This window comes from Palaemon carinicauda, chromosome 42 (assembly GCF_036898095.1).
Source record: "Palaemon carinicauda isolate YSFRI2023 chromosome 42, ASM3689809v2, whole genome shotgun sequence".
NCBI lineage: Eukaryota > Metazoa > Arthropoda > Malacostraca > Decapoda > Palaemonidae > Palaemon > Palaemon carinicauda.
This window is the reverse complement of record NC_090766.1, coordinates 23,653,902-23,679,453: the sequence shown is the minus strand read 5'-3', so window position 1 is coordinate 23,679,453 and position 25,552 is coordinate 23,653,902. Positions and strand designations below refer to the sequence as shown.

Genomic DNA, 25,552 nt, shown 5'->3' with positions numbered 1-25,552 from the left:
AGCAGTGAGTATTATAACCCTTACACATCATCTAATTTCATGGCTTAAATTCTTCTTTGGATGGCTTGCATAATACATATTTAGTATCGAACATACTTTTTAATTCCTACAAATCCTGAGTACAGTTCTTCTAATTAATTTTTGTTTTACTGTATCCAAACCATGATTCTTCTACTTTCCCTTCGTATTCATACTTTTCTATTAACTTCATCAATTAGATTGGATTATAAACATTAGGCCAGACTTTGGAACTGGAGGTTACTCAGCAACATTTAACCTTGTCAATTGCCATTGTTTAGCATGGAAATTAAACAATTATTTCCTCCACTATTTTTTTTTTAAATAGATTTTCTCAAAGGAATGTTCATAGCTCAAACTAGTTTTCTAACTCCTTAAGGTGCATCTACACAACCGTCGACCTGGCATTGCCTAATGGGTAAATATATTTACCAGAAAGCAATGGGGTGCAGCAATGAGCACCAATGGTGAAAAAAGCAAGGTAACCATGGAAAAACTACCTTACTGGTGTGTTCATAGTTTGTCCAAGGAATGATGACACTGGCAAGCATGTAATTCTAGCGGTAAAAAAAAATGACATTTATAGTTTTTTCTTTACCCTTAAATTTTTTTTTCTTTTATTATAAATGGGTGTACAAAATGAATATGAGTAAAACGAAGATAATGTTCAAAGAAAATGCAGACAACAAATAAGGGTCATGAATGAACCTCTAAAGATTGTTAATGAATATATATAATTAGAAGTGTTTCCCAAGGACATGAGATTGAAATTACAAGAAGGATAAGCATGGGATGGAGAGCTTTTAGTAACAAAATGAGATTATGAAATGTAAAATGCCACTTTATTTAAAAAGAAAAGTATTTAATCAGATGGTCCTACAAGTATTAACTTATGCATCAGAAACTTTGAGCCTTACTAAAGCCCTAAAACATAAGCTAGTTACAGCTCAAATAGATATGGAAAGAATAATGATTGAAATAACACTAAGATACAAAAAAAGGAGCAACATGCATAAAAAAGAAAACTAAAGTAGAGGATATTTTAACAGGTAAGAAAAAGAAATGGACATTGGCAGGACAAATGATGAAAATGACACGATAATAAATGGTCATCAAGAATAACAGAAAAGGACCTTAGTGCTTGCAAAAGCACCAGGGGAAGGAAGAGAAGACGGTGGATTGACGAGCTTAGAAAATTTCCAGGTATAGATTGAAGTAGAAAGACCATAAACAGACAGGAGTGGAAGGACATGTCTGAGGACTTTGTCCTGTAGTGGAATAGCAACAGCTGATTATGATTTTATCATCTATATATACTAAATAGATTTCAAATAATTTATGGAGTAAAATAATTTGTTGAACAAAGGAGTTTTTAGTAAAATTTTGAAGGGATTTCAATGCATTCCCAGGCACTGAAAATAAAAATTTCTGTGGTAAAATTCCAATTATTTAAATGCCAACCAAACTGTATACTATTCAGCTGTGAAACTAGATGCATAATGGGGTAAAGAAAACTGAATTACTTTATTAGATATTGTAGCAAATCCTATACCAGATAAGGATTTGGCTCATTCCTACAAAATATAAAATGTGGGCCTGTGTGTGCTATTGAATGTTGCTTATATTCAGAGGTATATGTATATATTTGGATATAAGTTGATTAGAGAGAGGAGGTGAAAGTGATCAAGATGGAAAATTTATGAAGAGTGAAGGCGCAATATTCAACGTTGATACCCCATGCAGTCAAGGTGAGCTTTTAGTAAAATCATTTCCTTCGCTAATAGCGTCAGTCTCAGTATTCCTTGCCAAGAAAGTGAGCATTCAGTTTTTCCTTCAGCAACATACAGACAAAATTTGTTAGTCGGAGGTGGGCATATGATAAAAGACCAAGTTTAAGTATTTTGGAAAAATGCAAATCATCTTTAAAAATGTACTATTTGTTCCCACATGAATAGAAACCTTTCATCTTTTATACAGTACACTCCCTCCTTAGGTTATAAGTATTGTCAAAGAAATACAGAAGTGGTCTACCTGCCCACAAATGCCAGCTACCCGATCATGTATGCATTCAGATAAAGGAGGCGTCCTGTAACCTCTTTAAACCCTGCCATGTGAAGTTGAGATCAACAGTATCCAGCGCAAGTTTGGCTCCATAGCATACTTGCTCTAAGATAAAAAAGTAACCTGGTGTACATTCTTCACCTCTGCAACAAGAGCAAGTAGAATGAGAATTAATGAACATGGATGTGAAATACACAAACATTTATCATTTCATGAAAATCAAACTAATGCTTTTTATTGAAATTAGCCATCAATCATACAAATTCACAATGAACTAAAGTTTTCAGGACTATTTAATTAGTAACCAATAAAATTAAAAACTTCCAGTAACAGAAGGTTCTTCCTGCAGTGAGACCAAAGAAAACAAAACTGGTGAGCAAATAATAATCCAATACACTCCCTCATTTTCCACCAGTTTACTACCTTCTTACCAAGGTTTGAAGGTTGTACCAGTTTTTGTCAGGCATCCATGTATTTTAGTGGGAATAACGCTGACCTGTATGTGGAGACACAAGAAAGTAGTCAACCAGTCATTCCCAAGGTTGGTGACAGAGCTTTCTGGCAAGGGGATGGCGTGGTGATATAAGTCTGCTTGGTGGGTACATTTGCAAAGCTCACTGACAACTCATATTCATAACTTAAGAAGGAAAGAGGAATAATTGATATTTCCAATGGTCCCTCCATGAGCCAACCAGCAAGGGGAGACCAAAGGGAAATAGGGTAAGCAAGAACAGAATCCTTGGTACTCTTCAGAGTGAACTGAGGTGTGTGATACTCCCTGACAAAGAGTAAGACCCCTTCTTGCTGCTGTTCTGCTTTGAACCATAACTCTTCTATGTTGATAACCATATTTCCACTCCTTACCAGAGAAATCCTTGGAACAAACAATCAATGTGCTACAAAGAGGACAAAATTAATGATGATCTCTAACATGGGAACACATGAAAAGGTTATAAGGTACACATCCAAGGCTAGAAAACCTCATAGTCACGTTGTTCTATCACATTCGCATACTGAATTTATGGAAAAAAATCCCACAAACATCAAAGAACACACACACACATCAAAGGTAAATCATTACCAAGGGTGAATAGAAATGCTCCACAACTTAGAGTTTCTAGCACAGCAAAGTAACAGCGTGAGCTTGTTGGTAACTGGAGAAAAAGAAGAGGATTCAGTCTGGCAAGTCCTGGGCTTTGTCTTACACATATCACACAAAACTTTCAGAGTCCTATAGGCAATCAAACAAAACAACTTCCTATCTATAGAACTAAAGGATGCCTACATTCAAGTAATCCAAATTACAGAGTACCTCTGATTTGTTTTATGAGAGAAGAGATTCCAATTTTGAGTCCTTTGCTTCGGCCTGTACATGGCACCGCAAGTCTTCGTCTGTCTCATCACTCTGGTGTCTTCACGAGAGCAGGTCATGGGCATCTTACATAGGCAATACCAGGATGACTGGCTGTCACTGGTGGAGTCGGACGCTCAGCTACGCCACAAACACTTTTCTTGAGTTGTGTCACAATCTAAGAATCAGGATCAGTCTCAAGAAGTTAGTCCTCAAACCTTAGTGTTGTCTACAGCATTAAGGCATGGATGTAGCCACAGGCCAAGTCGGAGTGTTTACATCTAGCAGCACATCAATGGCAAAGAATCCTGGGTCATCTCTACTCTCTAGAGAAGTTAGTTCCGTTTAATTAGATGCAATGGGCCTTGAAGTCTCAATGGTTTCAGATGTACTCTCCCTTTGTTCTAGTCCGAGTCCCTCCAGATGTTAGGAACGATCTCTACTGGTGGATTCAAGACAAGAAACTGTTGAGTGGGTCGCCATTGCAGATTACTCTTCCAGGATTTCTCCTGTTTTCAAACATGTCACAACAGGGATGGGGAGCCCATCTGAAAGACCGAGATCCCAGGTCAGAAATAAAGAGCTGGTCGTAAGAGTCCAGAGTGCTGGAAGGTGGCAGAAACGATGCTGCATCAAGGTGATTTTCAGCCGTCGTGTGACGATCATCAGTCGGAGCACGCTCGACGACCAGAAAAAGTGGTGGTGAAGGGATCAGCCTCTAACTTAGGATCTCCTACCTCCCTAAGGACGGCAGAAGAATCTATGTCTTCAGGATAAACCTTGAGAAATACATGGCTTCAATCCTTTGTCAGTTAGCCTGGTGGCAGACCTGATGATGAAGGCTCAGTCAGTGGAATTTTCGGAGTCAGAGTAAGAGATCTAGAATTCATTGACACCAAACCAGTCAAAGGAGAATGATCCGTTAACATTTCTTCTTCCTTCTTCAGTGAAATTTCTCCCATTTGGAGGACACCCACTCCCTACAAACAGCACAAAGGGACTCTAAGGAGCACTGATGTCCCCTACACGGACACAAAGTATGGGGATCGACTTCCAGAAGACTCGTGAAAGTCCCACAACAGGGCAAGTCCTCATCACACACACTCGTTCTGCGGTCATTCTGAAAGATGAGAGAAAAGTTAACACAAAAGCAATGAAAACTTCAAAGATTAACTACGAACGTCTGAATGTCAGTACGGCCGGAGATAAAGTGGGTTCCCCGTCTGTCAACACAACACGTGCGAGTAAGGCATGCCATATTAGTTATCAGACCCTCGATGATTCTTCAACACCCATACCAGTTTGCGCGCCAGAGACAGAGTATCTATCTATATACCAAGGCACTTCCCCCAATTGTAGCCGACATCAAACAAATGAAAAAAAAAGGGGACCTTTCCTCTCTATGCTTCTCCTAGGCTAACGAGGGATTCAACCGAGTTCGGCTGGTACTGCTAGAGTGCCACAGCCCACCCTTCCCCATTATGCACCACAGATGAAGCTTCATAACACTGAATCCCCTACTGCTGCTACCTCCGCGGTCATCCAAAGCGACCAGAAGCAGAAGAGCCAACCGGAACTGTGTCACAGTCGCTCGCCATTCATTCCTATTTCTAGCACGCTCTCTTGCCTCTCTCACATCTATTCTTCTATCACCCAGAGTTTTCTTCACTCCATCCATCCACCCAAACCTTGGCCTTCCTCTTGTACTTATCCCATCAACTCTTGCATTCATCACCTTCTTTACCAGACAGCCATTTTTCATTCTCTCAATATGGCCAAACCACCTCAATACATTCATATCCACTCTAACTGCTAAATCATTTCTTACATCTGTTCTCACCCTCACTACTTTGTTCCTAAACCTATCTACTCGAGATACACCAGCCATACTCCTTAGACACATTCAATCTCTGTCTTTCCGTCACTTTCATACCCCACAACTCCGATCCATGCATCACAATTGGTACAATCACTTTCTCATACAGAAATCTCTTTACATTCATATCAGCCAAACTTCTCTTCTGAGTCTCCAACCAGTACAGTATTATCTGCAAAAAACAACTACTGATTTACCTCCCCTTCATGATCATTCTCGTCTATCAGTTTCAATCTTCGTCCATGCACTCAAGCATTCACCTCTCTTATCAACATACAAGTTAAACAACCATGGCAACATCACATATCCCTGTCTCAGCCCCCTTTCACCGGAAACCAATCCTCCATATAACCTCATCAGATTCCACATCACTTCCCTATCAACTCTATCATAGGCTTCCTCCAGACCCATAAACACAACATACACCTCCTTACCTTTTGCTAAATATTTCTTGTATATCTGCCTAACTGTAAAAATCCAATTCATACATTCCCTACCTCTTCTAAAACCACCCTGTACTTAATCCTATTAATCAGTATTCTACCATACACTTTTCCAACGACACTCAACAAACTAATACCCCCTGAATTATAACACTCATGCACATCTCCCTTGCCCTTATATAGTGGTACAATACATGCACAAACCCAATCTACTGGTATAATTGACAACATAAAACACACATTAAACATTCTTACCAACCATTCAAGTACAGTCACATCACTTTCCATTAACATCTCAATTTTCACACCATCCATACAGAGTACATAAACAGAGTATACCCATTTTAAATGCTGATGGTTTGTTTTCATGTAGGAACTAAAGAAAATTTTATTGCATTCATGTATTTAATTTTTACCAGGTAATGGGTTAAGCTTAAACTCATTCCCCATCACCGCAGTCACACGCATTTACCAAACCTTCCCTACTTTTTACGCAAGTGGGGTTTGGATGGTCATGTCAGGTCAAATAATTTCATGTAACTACAGTATATACAAATCTTCACTCATCAAAAATTGTGCCTTGAAAAAGGTTTAATTTGATATAGGGAATATGTGGTGGATGGTGCCACTAGGAGTAAACACAGCAGTTGCACTTTGAAGCAAAAGCTCAAAGAGGTTTGACAGCAAGATGGGAGAAAGGAATTGGAACAGAGTTAAAGTGAAAAGATGAAAAGGAGAATCCAAAGGATGGTGAAAACACACTTCAGGATGCCTACTACAAACCAAAAGAAGCGATGGTAATGGCTTGGATATATGAACACAAATTGAATATTTGTCAGGCTAACATACAGATAACTAAAGACAACAAATACATGGTTCATTGCCCTGTTGCACAAGGGAATTCCAAAAGCTTTGGACCATTATACTGAAAATTTAAGAGAAATTGGACAACTGAAACTAAGATCAAAACCTTAATAAGTAGTATAAGGCAGCCTACAATGGCTACTGGGTCCCAAATTTTTTTTATTTTGCCACAAAAGTGAGCCGCACAAGGATCATGAAACTTATCCTGGTTATGACCATCAGCCAGCAAAATGGAACTGCACCTGAAACTCGTAAATTGGAGCACCTAGTTGAAATGATCAAGTCCCAAGGACTGGCCACAAGCATTCAATTTTGAAAACTACCTAAATTTCTAAAAAATGTTATTTTCATTAGTAAAATAAATTTTTGAATATACTTACCCGATAATCATGTAGCTGTCAACTCTGTTGCCCGACAGAATTCTACGGAAGGGATACGCCAGCGATCGCTATACAAGAGGGGGGTGTACTCACAAGCGCCACCTGTGGCCAGGTACTGCAGTACTTCTTGTTGACACCACTTCAATTTTTCCTCGGTCCACTGGTTCTATGGGGAGGAAGGGTGGGTCAATTAAATCATGATTATCGGGTAAGTATATTCAAAAATTTATTTTACTAATGAAAATAACATTTTTCAATATTAAACTTACCCGATAATCATGTAGCTGATTCACACCCAGGGAGGTGGGTGAAAACCAGTGTACATGTATATCAAGAAGCTAAGTATCCCGTATTTCATATTATCAGTTATTCAAAATAACAATGAAATTACAAGTACCTGGTAAGGAAGTCGACTTGAGCCATTACTCTGCCTTAAATAAGTTCGTCTTCCTTACTGAGCGCAGCGTTCCTCTTAGGAGGCTGAACAACTCTAAGGTGCTGAAGTATCAAGGGCTGCAACCCATACTAAAGGACCTCATCACAACCTTTAACCTCGGCGCTTCTCAAGAAAGAATTGACCACCCGCCAAATCAACAAGGATGTGGAAGGCTTCTTAGCCGACCATACAACCCATAAAAAGTATTCAAGAGAAAGGTTAAAAGGTTATGGGATTATGGGAATGTAGTGGCTGAGCCCTCGCCTACTACTGCATTCGTTGCTACGAATGGTCCCAGGGTGTAGCAGTACTCGTAAAGAGACTGGACATCTTTGAGATAGAATGATGCGAACACTGACTTGCTTCTCCAATAGGTTGCATCCATAACACTCTGCAGAGAATGGCTCTGTTTGAAGGCCACTGAAGTAGCCACAGCTCCCACTTCATGTGTCCTTACCTTCAGCAAAGCAAGGTCTTCTTCCTTCAGATGAGAATGTGCTTCCCTAATCAGAAGCCTGAATAGTAAGAAACTGAGTTCTTAGAACTTGGAAAAGAAGGTTTCTTGATAGCACACCATAAGGCTTCTGATTGTCCTCGTAAAGGTTAAGACCTTTTTAGATAGTACCTAAGAGCTCTAACTGGGCAAAGTACTCTCTCCAGTTCATTCCCCACCAAGTTGGACAGGCTTGGGATCTATAACGACTTAGGCCAAGGACGTGAAGGAAGCTCGTTTAGTAAAAACCGAGTTGCAAGGAACATGTAGCCGTTTCAGATGTGAAAACAATGATCCTGCTGAAGGCGTGGATCTCACTTACTCTTTTAGCTGTTGTCAAGCACACGAGGAAAAGAGTTTTTAATGTGAGGTCCTAAAAAGAGGCTGATTGGAGAGGTTCAAATCTTGATGACATAAGGAACCTTAGGACCACGTCTAGATTCCAGCCTGGAGTGGACAACCGACGTTCCTTTGAGGTCTCAAAAGACCTAGGGAGGTCCTGTAGATCTTTGTTGGTGGAAAGATCCAAGCCTCTGTGGCGGAAAACCGCTGCCAACATACTTCTGTAACCATTGATCGTAGGAGCTGAAAGGGATCTTACTTTCCTTAGATATAACAGGAAGTCAGCAATCTGGGTTACAGTGGTACTGGTTGAGGAAACTGCATTGGTCTTGTACCAGCTACGGAAGACTTCCCCTTGAGACTGATAGATTCTGAGAGTGGATGTTCTCCTTGCTTTGGCAATCGCTCTGGCTGCCTCCTTCGAAAAGCCCCTAGCTCTTGAGAGTCTTTCGAAAGTCTGAAGGCAGTCAGACGAAGAGCGTGGAGGTTCGGGTGAACCTTCTTTACGTGAGGTAGACGTAGAAGGTTCACTCCTAGAGGAAGAGTCCTGGGAATGTCGACCAGCCATTGCAGTACCTCTAAGAACCATTCTCTCGCGGGGCAGAGCGGAGCCAACCAACGTCAGCCGTGTCCCTTTGCGAGAGGAGAACTTCTGAAGTACCCTGTTGACAATCTTGAACGGCGGGAATGCATACAGGTCGAGATGGAACCAATCCAGCAGAAAAGCATCCACGTGAACTGCTGCTGGGTCTGGAATCGGAGAACAATACAATAGGAGTCTCTAGGTTATCGAGGTAGCGAACAGATCTATGGTTGGCTGACCCCACAGGGCCCAAAGTCTGCTGCAAACATTCTTGTGAAGGGTCCACTCTGTGGGGATGACCTGACCCTTCCGGCTGAGGTGATCTGCCATGACATTCATACCGCCCTGAATGAACCTCGTTACCAGCGTGAGCTTTCGATCTTTAGACCAGATGAGGAGGTCCCTTGCGATCTAGAACAACTTCACGAAAGAGTCCCTCCCTGCTTGAAGATGTAAGCCAGGGCTGTGGTGTTGTCAGAGTCCACCTCCACCACTTTGTTAAGCTGGAGGGACTTGAAGTTTATCAAGGCCAGAAGAACCGCCAACAACTCCTGCAATTGATGTGAAGTGTCCTTTGCTCCTGATTCCATGTTCTCGATCATTCCTGTCCGTCCAAAGTCGCACCCCAGCCCGTGTCTGATGTGTCCGAGAGGAGACGGCGGTCGGGTTTCTGAACAGCCAAAGGTAGACTTCCTTGAGAAGAAAGCTGTTCTTACACCACGCGAGAGAAGACCTCCTCTCTTCGGAAACAGGAACTGAGACCGTCTCTAGCGTCATGTCCTTTATCCAGTGAGCAGCTAGAAGATACTGAAGGGGGGGAGGTGGATTCTCCCTAACACGATGAACAGGGCCAGCGATGAAAGTGTCCCTGTTAGACTCATCCACTACCTGACTGAGCATCGGTTCCTTCTCAGCATGCTCTGGATGCATTCTAGGGCTTGGAAGATCCTTGAGGCCGACGGAAAAGTCCGAAAAGCTCGACTCTGAAGATCCATACCCAGGGAGACAATGGTCTGGGATGGGATGAGCTGAGACTCCTCAAAATTGACCAGGAGGCCCAGTTCCTTGGTCAGATCCATAGTCCATCTGAGAATCTCCAGACAGCGACGACTTGTGGGAGCTCTTAAAAGCCAGTCGTCTGACGGAGCCGGACACAAGATCATGGTACTGCTGCACAGTCTGTGAACTGTCAACCATGGGGAAGCGAGGAAGTACAGTGACAACCCGAAGCTGTCTAGACTGTCTGGGTCGTACAGACAACTCCTTATCGGGTTGCTGAGGTTGCCGCACTGCGTCACAACAAGTCACTTCTGCTGGTTGTTGAACGTCTTCCCAGTGACACACTGACTCCGTAAACAAAAAAATCCTTTAACAAGGACTAAGCTTGGACTGCATGTCTTGCAACACAGCTCAAGGTCTATGGGAGCAGGTGTGGTAACAGACGGGGTTAGTGACTGAAGTGGAACCATTACCTTCCCTGGAAGCATGTTATGCTTAAATAAAAGTCCATAGGAGGCTACGCAGCTAAAGGCTCCTCTCCAAATGACAGAGTCCTCAAGGGAATATCAGAAGGAGGGAGAAAAGCACTTTCTCATCTACAGGGACCATATCCGAGAAAAGTTAAGTTCTCTCAGTGAGGGTTTCAATGGTGCAAAAGCAGCAGACTAGAAGGCAACGTTATGAAACTGCTTGACAGTCTAGTGAGTTGGCAACAACCAAAGATGTATGACTGAGAAGCATGCGGTAAGGTATGCAGAGCATGTTGTATGCAGAGCATGCTGTATGCAGAGCATGCTGTATGTAGAGCATGTTGTATGCAGAGCATGCTGAATGCAGAGCATGCTGAATGCAGAGCATGTTGTATGCAGAGCATGCTGAATGCAGAGCATGCTGTATGCAGAGCATGTTGTATGCAGAGCATGCTGTATGCAGAGCATGCTGTATGTAGAGCATGTTGTATGCAGAGCATGCTGAATGCAGAGCATGCTGTATGCAGAGCATGCTGTATGCAGAGCATGCTGTATGCAGAGCATGCTGTATGCAGAGCATGCTGTATGTAGAGCATGCTGTAAGGTAAGCAGAGCGTGTTGCATGGCGTTTAACATTTCTCAGAAATTCCATGACCAGTGCTAGAGTGCTTCATGCATGCTTGCATGGGGTTTTAATATCAACATAATATTTACCTTACATTCATAACTCATGATTCATTTTTGTTTTGAAGATATTTTTGCCATATTTTGCGATATTGTTAAAAATATATTGCAAGGAATACATATATATTTTTATATAAGTAAGACAAATAACCTCCATTATCATAATGTTTGTGTAGGCATACATGTATATGATTACAAATGCAAGTTATGAAAGTAATGAGGTGTTATTATTGTCATTTGTTAATTCTCAAGTTGAGGAGAAAGTGGCAGATGCATGCGTTGAGGTGGCTGACTCATAGCATGAGGTTGCTGCCTCAAGAGTTGCACTTGCTGTAAGGGTTGCGGATGCGCAGTAGCAGGTTCCTGAGGAACGAGTTAAGGTTCCTGAGGTGTGAGCTGCGAGAGTTGAGGTAGCGGCTGCGCAGAACGCAGTTCTTGTCTCGCGAGTTGAGGTTCCTGAGGAGCTAGCCTAAGCTGCAGCGAGTGCTGAGGTGGCTGCCTCATTGATGGAAGAGGTTGTCGTACCTCAAGAGATTGTTGCCTCTCTGGTGGAACCGCAAGCGGAAGCGGAGGAAGTAAGGCATAAGATTCCTGCTCCCATTGCTGAGGTTGCCTTAAGGAAGGCGGAGGTTGCTGCACACCGCTGGTAACTGGCAACTCAGTACGCGGTAAGGTATCCTGAGGAACCTCAATATCGTACGCCTGGCAGACTGGACTGCGGTGAGGCGGAGCGATCGCAGGAGGAGGTGTAACCTTCTCAGCCTGACACTCACGCATTAAGACCGCAAGCTGTGACTGCATGGACTGCAGCAAAGTCATCTTGGGGTCGGCAGACGCTAAGGTCTGCTGAGGCAAAGCCTTAACAGAAGATGAGGTCTGTTACGGCATCACCTTACATCTCTTAGGAGGTGTGCAGTCACCTGATGACTGCGGAGAGTCAGAGCTAACCCAATGACTGCATCCGGGTTGTAGAACTCTAACTTCGTACGTCTGGCATAGGTCTGGACTTTACGTTTAAGAGGTCTTGAGACCTGAGACCAGCGTTTTCTCCCCGAAATTTCTTCTGCAGACGAGCAAAATAAGGGCTCAATCGTCTGCGGGTGGGAGTGACGGTCTCTGTAAGACACGCCCGCAACCACCGAGGATACTTCTGTGCGCCGATCAAGGCCTGCCGAATCCTTTTGCCCTTCGACATTGCTTCTCCCCTGGGCTTGGGAGCTTGCAAGAGGTCCCGGACTGGGAGGACGACTGGCACGCACAGAAGTACCCTCATGCACAACACTGACACTTTGCGCTAATCACTTATCACTTTTGATTTTCTGTTTGCACTTATTTCACTGAACTCGAAACTTTAAGTGGTTTGTACCTGAAACACGCAATTCTATCCTTTCTCAAAAGTTAGTAATTGCGAAAACAGAATTACAATGTAACAGAAAAATCTAATGAAAGATAAATAATTCAGTGGCTGGAAAGAGACTAAACACTAGATCAAATAAACTACGTTTAAATTCTCTCACCGCATAAAGCTTGAGAACAAGAAAAAACTCTAGAAACGTTCACCTTCTTCCCCTAAAGAGACTAGGGAGAAGAGCAAAAACGATAACAACGTTACTCGCTTGAACGAAACGTTTATCCTCCTCTTTCTCCCTCCGTCTCTATCTCTCTCTCTCTCTCTCTCTCTCTCTTGACTTAGAACCTGAGAGAAGAGCCCAATCATATATATCGTTAAAACATATTATTGTTAAAGGAAAATATTTCCCAAAATGAAAAGTTCCTTTATTAGAATTAAAACCATTAAGTTAAGAAAGAATGAACAAAACGCTAGACACGGTTACTCTTACTGCAACGTGACACCGTGAAAATTCTCCCTCTATCGTAACGATAGAACGCAAGTTGAACGTTCTGAACGTCAACAACTGCAGAGACAAAACAAAACGTTAGTTCAACTTTGAAAACAGTACGAGACTATCAAAGAAATTCTTTCAAAAACATTAAAATAGCATAATATGTTAACAGGTAAAACCGAAATGACGGGCTCAATGTTAATTAACTTCGGTACCAAGAAAAGACCGCCTACTATTAGGAAAGGTCGAATATAAACAAATATAAAAATTAATTTTAATAAGTTTATAATAAAAGGAAGTTAATCGAAGAGGCCTATAAAAGGCGGAGAGATATAAAATAAATCTATAACTTTTGTTAAGCAAAATTAAGAAAGAGAGTCTATACTCTCTTAGACACCAACACTTCCGTCTAAGGGAAGGGTCGGCCATTTAAAGGTGAAAGAGAGTTCATACTCTCTTCGTCACCATAATTAATCAAATTAATTCCAAAAGTTAGCTAAGCTAATAATAAAACTTCCTGAATAGCGAAAGCTGAAATCTTAGAGCAATACTTCACCAAAAACCGTGAACAAGACTCCAAAATTATAAGCGTATCCATGAACGTCTTGCCGGAAGCACGACAGAGGAAAAATTGAAGTGGTGTCAACAAGAAGTACTGCAGTACCTGGCCACAGGTGGCGCTTGTGAGTACACCCCCCTCTTGTATAGCGATCGCTGGCGTATCCCTTCCGTAGAATTCTGTCGGGCAACAGAGTTGACAGCTACATGATTATCGGGTAAGTTTAATATTGAAAATAACAAATTAATAGTAAAAATGATGGGTATATTTTATTTACAAACCCTGATATGTGCTATTTGTTGACATGAAATATAATCTCAAATTTAATCATGTGTGTGAAAATGCTAGCTTGGAGAATAATAGAAAAGAAAAGGGAAGTCTGAAACTGGAAGTTGCCACAATCATTCAGCTCACCAAAACAAATAAATGTTAGATATAAGAAAAATTAGTATCATCTATGCCACAAATGCAGTCTTATGATAAACTGAAACCATGAAAAATCCTTAGACTATTATGTTGGTGCTTTACAAAATGCTATTATAAAACCACAACTTTAATCTAAAGCTATTACCTCTCCTTGCAAAAGAGAACTATACATACAATGTGTTATATATATAAGTGAATGCCAAGGTTGGTTAAACTCTCTAATACAGTCTACAGAGATAGAAAGAGTAAGTTCAAGAGTCCCTTCAAACTTGTTCAAGAGATATTTTTCAATAAGAAGGACTAAAGTTAATAAACTCGGAACATAGATAGTCCGAATCACAATGCTGCCCTTACTATTTGACGCATTTAACACATGACTGCACTTCAAAACCAGAAGACATACCAATTAATCTAAAGCTATATAACAGTTTAAACTCATAACACCAATATGGATTCAAGGAATGAGACACAGTTTAGACGAGAAGATTGAAATGGTCTCTTACTTGGCTTGTCCAAGAGCTTTTATTGCCATACACTGCTATATAAGCACAATACTCTACTAGAGGGTCAAGACTATTAAAGTGGAAGAAAATGCTATACTTTAAATTTTTTGGGTAGACATTGACATTTTAGCTATCTTCAAGAAGGAAGCCAGAGAAACCCCAGGTGAGAAAATGGTAGTCCAACAATGGGTTCAGATTCAGCTGTCAAATATAAGGGGTTTCAAAGATGGTGAATAATCACTCACACAAGGATTATCATACTACAAAGTCACACCAGTTCACACAATTTATGGAATAAAGACTTAAAATTGTTGTACAAGAGAATTTTTGAGACAACAGTTTTGCAGTTCTTTACTGTCTTGTGACAGGAAATTACAAATTTATACTGTAGCATATTTCAATAATCTGAAATGCTGACCTTAATGCAAAGTTCTGCTATAAAAAACAGACATGACTTGCTAAGTAAAAATAATGCAACAAATTGATTACACGATATAGCAACAAATATTGCACATGGAGATTTGAAGCCCTATGCAAATTTCATATGTCTATGATCTTCAGTAGTATATATATACATATATGTTTTTTTTATTAACAGTACAGATAGATATGAGTTTGAAACTTAATAAAGGTAGGCCAAGGAAGGAACCTTTAGTATTCCAAGAATTCTACCTCACATTTACTGACTTGATAAGTCGACTAACTCTAAAAGGGAACAATAGACAGTTTTTAAAAGGACTATCTTTGGTTAAAGATGGGAATCTATATATAATCCCATCATCCTTAAAACATAAATGAAAGGACGGGATGTAGATCATCTCAAACTGCTTCATGACATTACCCTCCACTCATTTTGCAGATATAAAACTGGATTCAAAAGGGAATTAACCAGCGTGATGCAAGGAATAAAATAAATTTATTGATAGAAGATCATAAAAACTGAGAAAGGTCACAGGTAAGGATCTCATTCTTCTTCTTTGGTTCCTTCATCCCAGAAATTCCACCGAGCCTTCTCAATTGCTTGCCATAATTCTTCACTTCGATCAATATACTCCTTATTGGCTTTATCAATATCTATTGGGACATTCCATTCTGCCAAAAGAAAAAAACTCACTTAAATGATAAGATCCTTATAAAAACGAATTGCAATAACTATGTTACAATGTTCTGGTTACATATAACAAAAAGAGACTATATTACACTACCTTAAATCCTTTAGTTTAGCTAGGAAGAAATGAATGACAGTATTTACTTCACTGGTAGATTCAAAGATATCAAAAAGTATTCTTGCGATGTCCTTATCTGAGTGAGCATAAAAAGTACTGAGAGAATACAGAGTTAAAACTTACCAACAGGTTCAAAGTCTTCCTTGCTGGCATCTTTCGAATCTCCAGAGCCCCCTTCTATGCCAGTACTATAATCACCATAGGAGGATGAATAGGGATCATAGTAGGCATTGTAGTTCTGCCAAGCGGCATAATTGTTCCAATACTGCTCATAGTATTGGCTGTAATCTCCACCCATTGGATTCCTGTTAACAAATAGATTTAAAATATGGAATGTATTTCACTAATTAATTAATTTTTTAAAAAATTAACAAAAGGATTTTCAGAAGGTTTGACATTTCTGTTATTTACAGTTCACTTAAAAATAATCTAAAATTGCAACCAAATTTGGATGCCACGGAGCAAAGGTTAAAGGTTTTTAAGTCTGCAATGAAGTGAAGCGAACACTCATAACTTATATTTTGAAAGATAACCATCTTAAAATATCCTGACAGTATACTACAAATCTCAAAAGCTTTCAAGTTTATTATTATTTTCAATACTAGCTAAGCTACAACTACAAGTAATATAAAATGTTTTTTCTTGAAGAAAATAGACATTAATATAAAAAATTATGACATCTAAGTTGCTAAAGACAATCTTACAGTGAGGTATCCAATACCATTTACTTACATGCCAGGGTAGTGCTGCTTCTTAGGAACAGCATAGCTCACTTTCAGAGGTTTCTGGCCAAGTCCTTTGAAACCATTCATGTGAGTTAAAGCATCTTTGTACTCATCTTCTGAATAAAATCTCACAAAGGCAAACCCTTTACTTTGGCCATTGGGGTCATAGATGACTGGAAAAAAAATATTATTATTACACACTCAACACTTAAGCTAATACAGTACTGTACAAGTACTTGCAAACCAGTAAGATAACACAGTATTGTACCAAAACTGTTGCTACTCCAAAAATTTTGGTAAAAATGATACTAAACTTCCTAAATTATTGATCTTATCTTCGCATCAGTAACTGATATCAAGTAAATATTTCTGCTGCTCTAAATTGACACATTGAAATAACAAACGCTACTTGATATGGATAAAGAAAAAAAAATTATTTAATAAAATCTGAAACCTTAACAGGCTCATCTAATCAGGAAATTTGTACAAACCTTTAGCTGTTTTTATGCTGTTATATCGACTACCAAAAGTCTTGTACAGGGCAAAGTCATCTACATCTGGCGTTAGATCACCCACCCACAAGGAAAATTCCTTGTCTGTTGTGTTTCCTCTGGTACTGCTGTGATTCAATTTAAATCGCACAGGCTACAAAGAACAATAAAATAGCTGTTACAATTTCTGTAAAAGTTGTTTATAAACATCCTTAATTATATTATGAGAACATTCAATCATACTTGCAACATATTAGAATCAATATTTAAGGGAATTTTAAGAAGCACCAATGAATTGGGCAAGGTGGATAAGTTTTAATCAAACAACACCAATCTATACTTAACTGCACAATACACGTGCAGTAATAGTAACTAAAAAAATTTTTGGGCTCAAGCCATGACGTCCTGATGGAAGGTTCCTTTTTGGTAGCTTCCTTGGGTATATTGACTACAAGGATATTCCCAGAGAATTAAACCACAGGTTATCACAGAATTCTTACTTCTGGAGCGAGTATCCTAAAGGTTTCCCTTTAAGACATCGTATATCAACAGGGGACGCATGTATTAACACGCCACATAGCTATCTGCACCCCATATAGAGTTAACACTTCGATATGGAGGGGCGGAGAATAACTGGGGAGCCGTTCCACAGTTACACTCATCCGTGGCTACTTTTGGTACTCGAAACGTAAACAAACGGGCGCCATTGCTAAATGACGTCACATTCGTCCTCATCCTTCTGCTTGTAGCTGCCTTGCATAGACGGATTTCCCCTTGTGCGTTTTTTATCGGCTTGCATCTTCGTAATGTCGCTACCTTCGGCCTCGCCTTCTTCTGGAAAGTTGAGTACCAGGTCCCAGTATTGTTTAAATAAGCTCTGGCCGTAAAGTAACTTATACTTTTCGTGATATTTCGTGTTTTCTGGCAGAGCTGTGCTGCTACCGGACGCGCCATTTTATGGCGTCGCTGTTCTCTTGCATGCCTTATTTAGCTAGTCAGAACAGCTTATTCCGGCCTCTTAACTAATTGATATTATTAGTTATTTAGTCTTCATAGCTAGGAACTTCATATATCGTGTTTTAACGCTCTATTATCCGGTCATCGTCTGACCCCATACTAGATTGCTAGCTTAGCCCCTAGGCCAGATTGCCTAGCAAAAGTGTTCATGCATGATATATTCCAGTGATCCTAGGTTAAATTATGAAGCTAGTGGCATTATTTATCATACTATTTACAGTGATGCAAGTGTATTTCGCCTTCAGGGACCATATAGGGGACTGGTTTGATTGTGTGCCTTTCTAACCTAACCTAAATGTAGGAACCCCTATATGCTCCCTTCATCCCCTGCCTACGGGCGTTCCCTCTGTGTGGCCATGCTCCCCCTTCTATATAGGGGAATCATGTCCGTAATCAGAGTATTTATCGCTTCTCTGTCCTCCCTAAGGGAATGATCCCCCCTTATGGTTGCGACCGAGAAAGAGGAACGGCCTGTCCTTCCTCAGTTACTTCGGTTAGGTTACTTAACCTTCCATGCAACTTGCGATGTGTCTTTCAGCCTACCTAGCTTGGGATTTAACACTCCTTATCTAGGTTAGGCCTTGGGGGGGGGGGGGGGGGGGGGGGCTAGTTCTGTACTGTTATAGTTTGAGACGGTACTCGTGCACCGTTCTCATTCAGGTTACCTACCCTAGGCTAGGGAGCGTCCTCCCTTCCTTGGTGGCCGTTCTTGTACAGAGCCTCCCCTATGGAAGACCCCTCTTCTTCTCCCTCCCCACCTATCCCTTGGCATAGACTAGCCTATACATAGGCTAGCCTATACACTCTGTCCCTAGCCCTACACTCCTCCTTCGGGTGGAGCGTTAGGGCTATCTTGGTCTCCTGTTGAGCAGGCCGCTCTGGTACATATACCCTTCATAGCGTCCTATGGGGTTAGCCACTGGAAGCGATTTGTCCAACAGGGGTTCCCCCCCTCTTGGGTGTACCCTGACCCTCCCTTGGGTTACCCTGGCACCCGGCCGACTGCCGGCCCCCTGCCATTGGATGACAGGACCCACTCCTATCATGGTTACACTCACTCAGGTGGGATGCCAGAGGGGTATGTGGTCTTACCCTTCCATCCCTCCTCATCTGTCTCTCTTCCTATCCTGGTGCCGGTCCCTTGCCGCCTCTACTGCCGGCGATACCGCCCTTCCCTTGGTGACATTCTTGAGATACCCTCCCTCCCCTAAGTCGCCAGCCTTCCGTGTGCCGGAGGGCTGCCGCCTTCCGTCGGCGTACAGCCGATGGCCCACCCCTCCATTACCTAGTTTCGGTTGTCTGACCTTCGGGCCGGCCTCCGGCGTGCCGGCATTGATTGCCGGCGGTCTGGGTATACTAACCAATTCTGCCTTATCTTATGAACTGGTCACCAAGCCGGCAGCCTTCGACTGCCGGAGCCTCCGCCGCACGCCGGCCGCCAAGCTGGTATTATTTTTGAATCCTCAATGTGTCTACCTTAATACCATAAACCCTGCTGGAGCGGCCTCCGGCGTGCCGTCGGTCTGCTGGCGCCCCCCGGAAGCACCAAGGGACTTGCACCCCTTCTACTAGCTGTCGGCTACATGCCGATAGCCCTACTCTGCAGCCAGATAGCTTGGCTACTCCGATAGATAGGTATTGTCTTACCGTTCTACTAGTGGCTGTGCTGTCTTCTTGCATATTACAATTTTCCAGCATACTGTGTGTGTCTTAGCACGGTTGGTTTCCGGAACCTAGATCTATATGGGTCTCCTGCTACCCCTTTACCCTAAGGGTCTGAGTGGTCTCAGTCCCCGATACACCTCGCAGGCAATCTCTGCTAGAATTTATCTTCTACCCTCTACGGTGATCCATGAAGATTTCCGTTTTGTGCCCTCCGTCACAAATGGAATTGCCTATTGATAAGGTTACGGTAACCAACTGGGCGGGATTCACAAGTATGTGTCTATCTACTTCCCTTTCCCGCTCCTCTCTTTAACATTACAATATTCTTGAATTATTTAATGTTAAGTTAAAGTTTAACTACTTAAAATTTAACTTTAGAGTAATGTAAGTCATTCTTATGCCTTCCGTATACTTATGTTCTCTTTCTTTTACAGGAGGAGTACATCAAGTGTGACCACAACTTCTGTGGAGTGAAGCGCCCAGACTTCTATGGGCACACGGCGTGTCGGACCCACGCCCCCTGCGCCGCCAAGAAAGGGGACCTGAAATTTTGGGACCCGCAGCACTGTACAGTCTGCAAGAGTCGTCTGGTCGAAGCGTTCGACGATCCTCCTTCAGCGGAGGTAAGGGACAACGCTCGAGAGAAGCTACGCAAGTGGGTGCGTGGCTTCCAGAAGAACGCCACCGGACCGTATCTCGCTACCGAAGATTTGAGGGCCTTGCTATTTCCAAAGGCATCAAAAGACTCGGTGGTCCCTAGTGATCAGATTCCCACCGTCCAGATAGTGGTGGAACCTGATGTAGTCATGGCTCAGTCCATGCACGAGTGCCGTTTAGATTCCGACAACGTGGACCGTATGTCGGAAGTGTCGGAGACCACGGAGAGGAACCTCATGGGCGACGAGCTCGACTATGAGGAAGATCAGGTGGAATACCCTGATTCGGAGCATGAGGTCGCTCCAGCTTCTACCCCTGCACCAACTCCTACACCGACTGAGGAATCACTTCCTTCTACATCCGCTACCCCGGACCCTACCCCATCTAGCACTCAGGAGATCTTCAAGATGCTTGAAGCTCTCATGGATAAGAAACTTCGCGAGACGCATGAATTTTTCAGGTCCAACCTCGAAGTTCGAAGCAACCGAAAAGGATTTCGGTTAAGGACCTCCCTGCATGCTCAGATACTAACCCATGGAGGTATGCCGAGCACATGCCGATCACCACGGGCAAGATCTTTATCAGTGAGAAGGTCGGCTCGATCGCGTTGGAAGAAGTGGAATTCTTCCCGAACTTTGAGGCTTACCCGGACTGTTACGTCCGACTCAGGTCCGAACCCGCCTCTAAAGAAGAGACCGAACCAAAGGAGGTTATTGTGTTCAATCTCTCGAAGGCCCAGGCTATGTTAGCCAGCGCGGTGAAAAGTAGGGGCTTCACCAACTCGAAAATGCCGGCGCTTAGCAAAAAGCACCCGACCTTCGTCGCACCAGACAATGCGACCTTCCCCTTTCTGGAAAAGACCTTCACTGCAGTACATAAAGCAGTGGAAGAAGGGAAACCTTGCCCTGTACTGGAGGAGTGCAGGTCCTTCTCCCTGACCACTCCCCCTGATGATAGACACTGGAAAGACGTCCAGTCAACCTTCATAGTGGGGAAACTAGAGCCTGACGTCGCTGGTCGTCAGTTTAACGAGGACCTCCCAAAACTTAACGATCACCTCCTTCGTCGGGAACATGATACGAAGGAAAGGCTCGCCGCATCTATGTCCCTCCAAGTACAGCTCGAAGTCATGGCCGGTGACACTAGGGTCCCTGACTTCTACATGGTCCTTGCCAAAACACATCTGGCAACGGTCGTGAAGGATCTGTACAGCTTCACGAAGGCTCGTAGAGCCTGTCGTGAATTCGTGTTCTCAAGTGCTACAGTGAGACACGAACCCCGGAGGCTGATTTCCTCCAACATCTGGGGAAAACACCTCTTTCCCTCCTCCCTAGTGAAAGAGATCACTGACAAAGCCACCACGGAGAACAGGAACCTTCTCCACAAATGGGGCATGTCAAAGAAAAGGAAATCCTCTCAGGACGACGGCCCTCAACCTAAGAGGAGACCCACGAAACCAAAACCCCAGCAACGTCAACAGAGACGGCAGTTTCCGGGATCCGCTACTCCCCAAGTGGCAGCTCAGCCACAACAGACCTTTCAGTTGGTCACCCAACCGGTCTTGTCACAGTCGCCGGTCTTCACCCCTGCATTTGAGCAGCAATCCACTACCTTTCGTCCCAAAGGTAGAGGCTCAAACAGAGATGCAGGCAGAGATGCATCTCGCCGTCCCTCCAGAGGCAGAGGAGGAAGGGGAGCTAGCGGCCGAGGTAGCAAACCCTCGGGAAGCCAGAAGCAATGAAGTGCTTCCGGTGGGAGGAAGACTCCGCCAATTCCAGGATCGTTGGACCTTCGATCCCTGGGCACACAGCATCGTCAAGAAGGGTCTAGGCTGGAGCTGGACTCAACCACCCCCAACCTTCCAGCAATTCTTCCAACAGTCAATCCCCCTCCTGGAAGAATATGTCCTAGAACTCTTGAACAAGAAGGTGATAAGGAGGGTAAAGTCAACCAGGTTCCAAGGGAGACTGTTTTGCGTCCCCAAGAAGGACTCCGACAAACTCAGAGTCATTCTAGACTTATCCCCCCTCAACAAGTTCATAGCGAACAACAAGTTCAAGATGCTGACTCTTCAACAGATAAGGACCCTTCTGCCTCAAGGATCCTACACGGTCTCGATAGACCTGGCGGATGCCTACTGGCACGTTCCAATGAACCACCACGCTTCCTCCTACCTAGGATTTCGACTCCAAAGGAAAAGCTACGCTTTCAGGGCCATGCCCTTCCGGCTCAACGTGGCCCCACGGATCTTCACCAAGCTGGCAGACGCCATCGTTCAACAGCTCCGCCTCCGCGGCGTCCAGGTGATGGCCTACCTAGACGATTGGCTGGTCTGGGCGACATCGCCCGAAGATTGTGTAAGATCCTGCAACAAAGTCACCCAGTTCCTAGAACACTTGGGATTCAAGATAAACACCAAGAAATCTCGCCTCTCTCCAGCTCAGAAGTTCCAATGGTTAGGAATCCAGTGGGATCTTCAGTCACACCGCCTTTCCATTCCACAGAAGAAAAGGAAAGAAATAGCAGGGTCTGTCAGAAAACTGCTGAAATCCAAAAGGATCTCAAGACGTCAGCAGGAACAAGTTCTAGGCTCTCTACAGTTCGCCTCAGTGACAAACCCAGTGCTTCGTGCACAGCTAAAGGATGCCGCGGGAGTCTGGAGACATTCTGCATCCATCGCTCGAAGAGACCTCAAGAGATGGCTCCCAAACAGACTTTGGTTACTCTTAAAGCCATGGTCGGAAGCAAAGGCCCTGAAAAGGTCCATTCCTCTTCAACACCCACCTCCATCACTCAACATCCACACGGACGCTTCGCTGGAGGGTTGGGGAGGTCACTCCCACCAACAACAGGCTCAAGGGACATGGTCTCCCCTATTCAAGACGTTTCACATCAACATCTTGGAGGCCATGGCGGTCCTTCTCACTCTGAAGAAACTCTCTCCGCCTCCCTCGATCCACATTCGTCTGACTCTGGACAACTCGGTGGTAGTCAGATGTCTCAATCGTCAGGGCTCGAGATCGCCCCAGATAAATCAGGTGCTTCTCCCAATCTTCCGCCTGGCAGAAAAGAAGAAATGGCACCTGTCTGCAGTTCACCTACAAGGATTCCGCAACGTGACGGCGGACGCTCTATCTCGGACAAGCCCGATAGAGTCGGAATGGTCTCTAGACGCAAGATCGTTCTCCTTCATCTCTCACCAAGTCCCGGAACTTCAGATCGATCTCTTAGCAACGAGCGACAACAATCAACTTCCTCGTTATGTGGCCCCGTACGAGGACCCCAAGGCAGAAGCAGCGGACGCCATGTCACTGGATTGGGACAGATGGTCCAGGATCTACCTGTTCCCTCCCACCAACCTTCTGCTGAAAGTCTCTCCAAGCTGAGAACCTTCAAAGGGACAGCGGCCCTAGTTGCTCCCAAGTGGGCCGGGAGCAATTGGTACCCCCTGGTCCCGGAGCTGCAGCCCAAGCTGATCCCTCTCCCGGGCCCAGTTCTCTCCCAGCAAGTACAGAAGTCGACTGTCTTCGCTTCATCGTCGAAAGTCAGGGACCTTCATCTCATGATTTTCTCTCCCTAGCCGCGAAGAAAAGGTTTGGGATCTCGAAGAAAAGTCTAGACTTCCTCGAGGAATACAAGACCGAATCCACACGACGGCAATACGAATCATCCTGGAGAAAGTGGGTCTCATTCGTCAAAGCAAAAAACCCTACGGAAATCACCATTGATTTTTGCATGTCCTTTTTCATTCACCTTCATGGACAAGGCTTAGCAGCCAACACGATTTCTACCTGCAAATCGGCTTTGACTAGACCACTACTGTACGCCTTCCAGATTGATCTGTCCAGCGATATCTTCAATAAACTACCAAAGGCATGCACTCGTCTACGCCCAGCACCTCCGCCAAAACCTATCTCCTGGTCCCTGGACAAGGTGCTCCATTTTGCCTCCAACTTGGACAACGATTCGTGCCCTCTCAAGGATCTGACTCAAAAAGTTATATTTCTTTTTGCTCTCGCCTCGGGAGCCAGAGTCAGCGAAATAGTGGCATTATCAAGAGACGAGGGTCATATCCTGTTTACAGACTCAGGAGACCTTACCCTCTTCCCTGATCCGACGTCTCTCACGAAAAATGAATTACCCACCAAGAGATGGGGACCCTGGAGAATCTGCCCCCTGAAAGAAGATGCCGCTCTATGTCCGGTAGAGAGCCTCAAGGTCTATCTTCAGAGAACTTCAGACTTTGGTGGAGGCCAACTCTTCAAAGGAGAAACATCGGGTAGCGACCTGTCACTGAAACAACTAAGAGCGAAAATCACCTACTTCATTCGCAGAGCGGATCCTGACAGTACACCCGCATGTCACGATCCTAGAAAAGTCTCATCATCTCTGAATTTTTTCCAGAGTATGGATTTCGAAAGCCTCAAGAGCTTCACAGGATGGAAATCTTCGCGCGTTTTCTTCAAGCACTACGCGAAGCAAGTGCATGAAGTCAAACATTTCGTGGTAGCCACAGGTAGTGTTATGAAACCTGCAGTTAACTCTGCATAGAACAGTGAGTTACTTGGGACTTTAACTCTACGGGTGCCTGTGTTGACCCTCGTGTGATACATAGTGATTTCATGGACACTTAGTGTTTCTCATAGACTGTTCTTTACAAGGTGAAATGTCATAGTCTTCACATGAGTGCCACATGCCTAGAGCATGATGTGTTTTTCCTTATTAAAGACTGACGTTCCTATGGAACTTGTGCTTTCTAATAATTTGAAATTTCTTTCAGATTCAAGATCGAAGTCTTCTTATTTCTATGTACACTATAATTTTGTTTGTAAATTAACTTAACATCATTTATTGCACTTATTATTACTATAACCTGCAATTGTGAAATAGAATGTCTATTTTATTACTTGTGCGTCTCTCTCCGCTCCTATTTATACTATGAAATACATGGTTGTCATAGTTTCATTACCCCTTTCTTTGAAATAAGAAGAATAATATGTTTTATCCGTATTATATACTCAACTATGCTGTGTAATATCCCTAATTGAATACTTACTTGCGCCATACCTTCGAGACCAGATTGTTCTCTAACCATGGAATATAGTGCCTAACCACCACTTATCTATTGTTGAGAATGTTCCTACACGAATATCGACCATTCTGTCTTGTCTCCGAGTTCTTCACGTACTCTCCGCAGGGTGAGTAGCCCTTCGATGACCACTTTGAACTTTGGTATGACCCGTTGGGACTTCTCTGCCAGGGGGGCAGGAAGCTGCATCCCCACGGAACCTCTATCGAGGTCACAATGCTTACCTTTATTCAAAGCCCTTGGCACTTATTCTATAAGGGGAAATCTACCATGATACATTGATTCTCTGGTACTCTTCCATCAGGACGTCATGGCTTGAGCCCAAAAAAACGGATTTTGAGCGAAGCGAA

The 25,552-nt window shown here is 43.3% G+C and overlaps 1 protein-coding gene across 4 annotated transcripts in view; it reads right to left on the bottom strand.

Annotated features, from left to right (window-relative positions):
* Positions 1 to 14,600: 14,600 nt before the first annotated feature.
* The window catches only part of LOC137633322 (tRNA selenocysteine 1-associated protein 1-like), a 41,373-nt gene continuing 30,421 nt past the window's right edge, over positions 14,601 to 25,552 (bottom strand). For 2 of the 4 annotated variants that reach the window (XM_068365563.1, XM_068365564.1), the window contains exons 4-7: positions 16,775 to 16,928; positions 16,291 to 16,456; positions 15,682 to 15,863; positions 14,601 to 15,424 (exon numbers count right to left, since the gene is read on the bottom strand). In XM_068365563.1, the coding sequence (XP_068221664.1) occupies positions 15,297 to 15,424; positions 15,682 to 15,863; positions 16,291 to 16,456; positions 16,775 to 16,928 (630 nt within the window). In that variant the 3' untranslated portion in view covers positions 14,601 to 15,296. Of the gene's footprint in view, positions 15,425 to 15,537; positions 15,557 to 15,677; positions 15,864 to 16,290; positions 16,457 to 16,774; positions 16,929 to 25,552 lie in introns of all 4 variants that reach the window. The other 2 variants (XM_068365565.1, XM_068365566.1) reach the window with 2 other exon arrangements.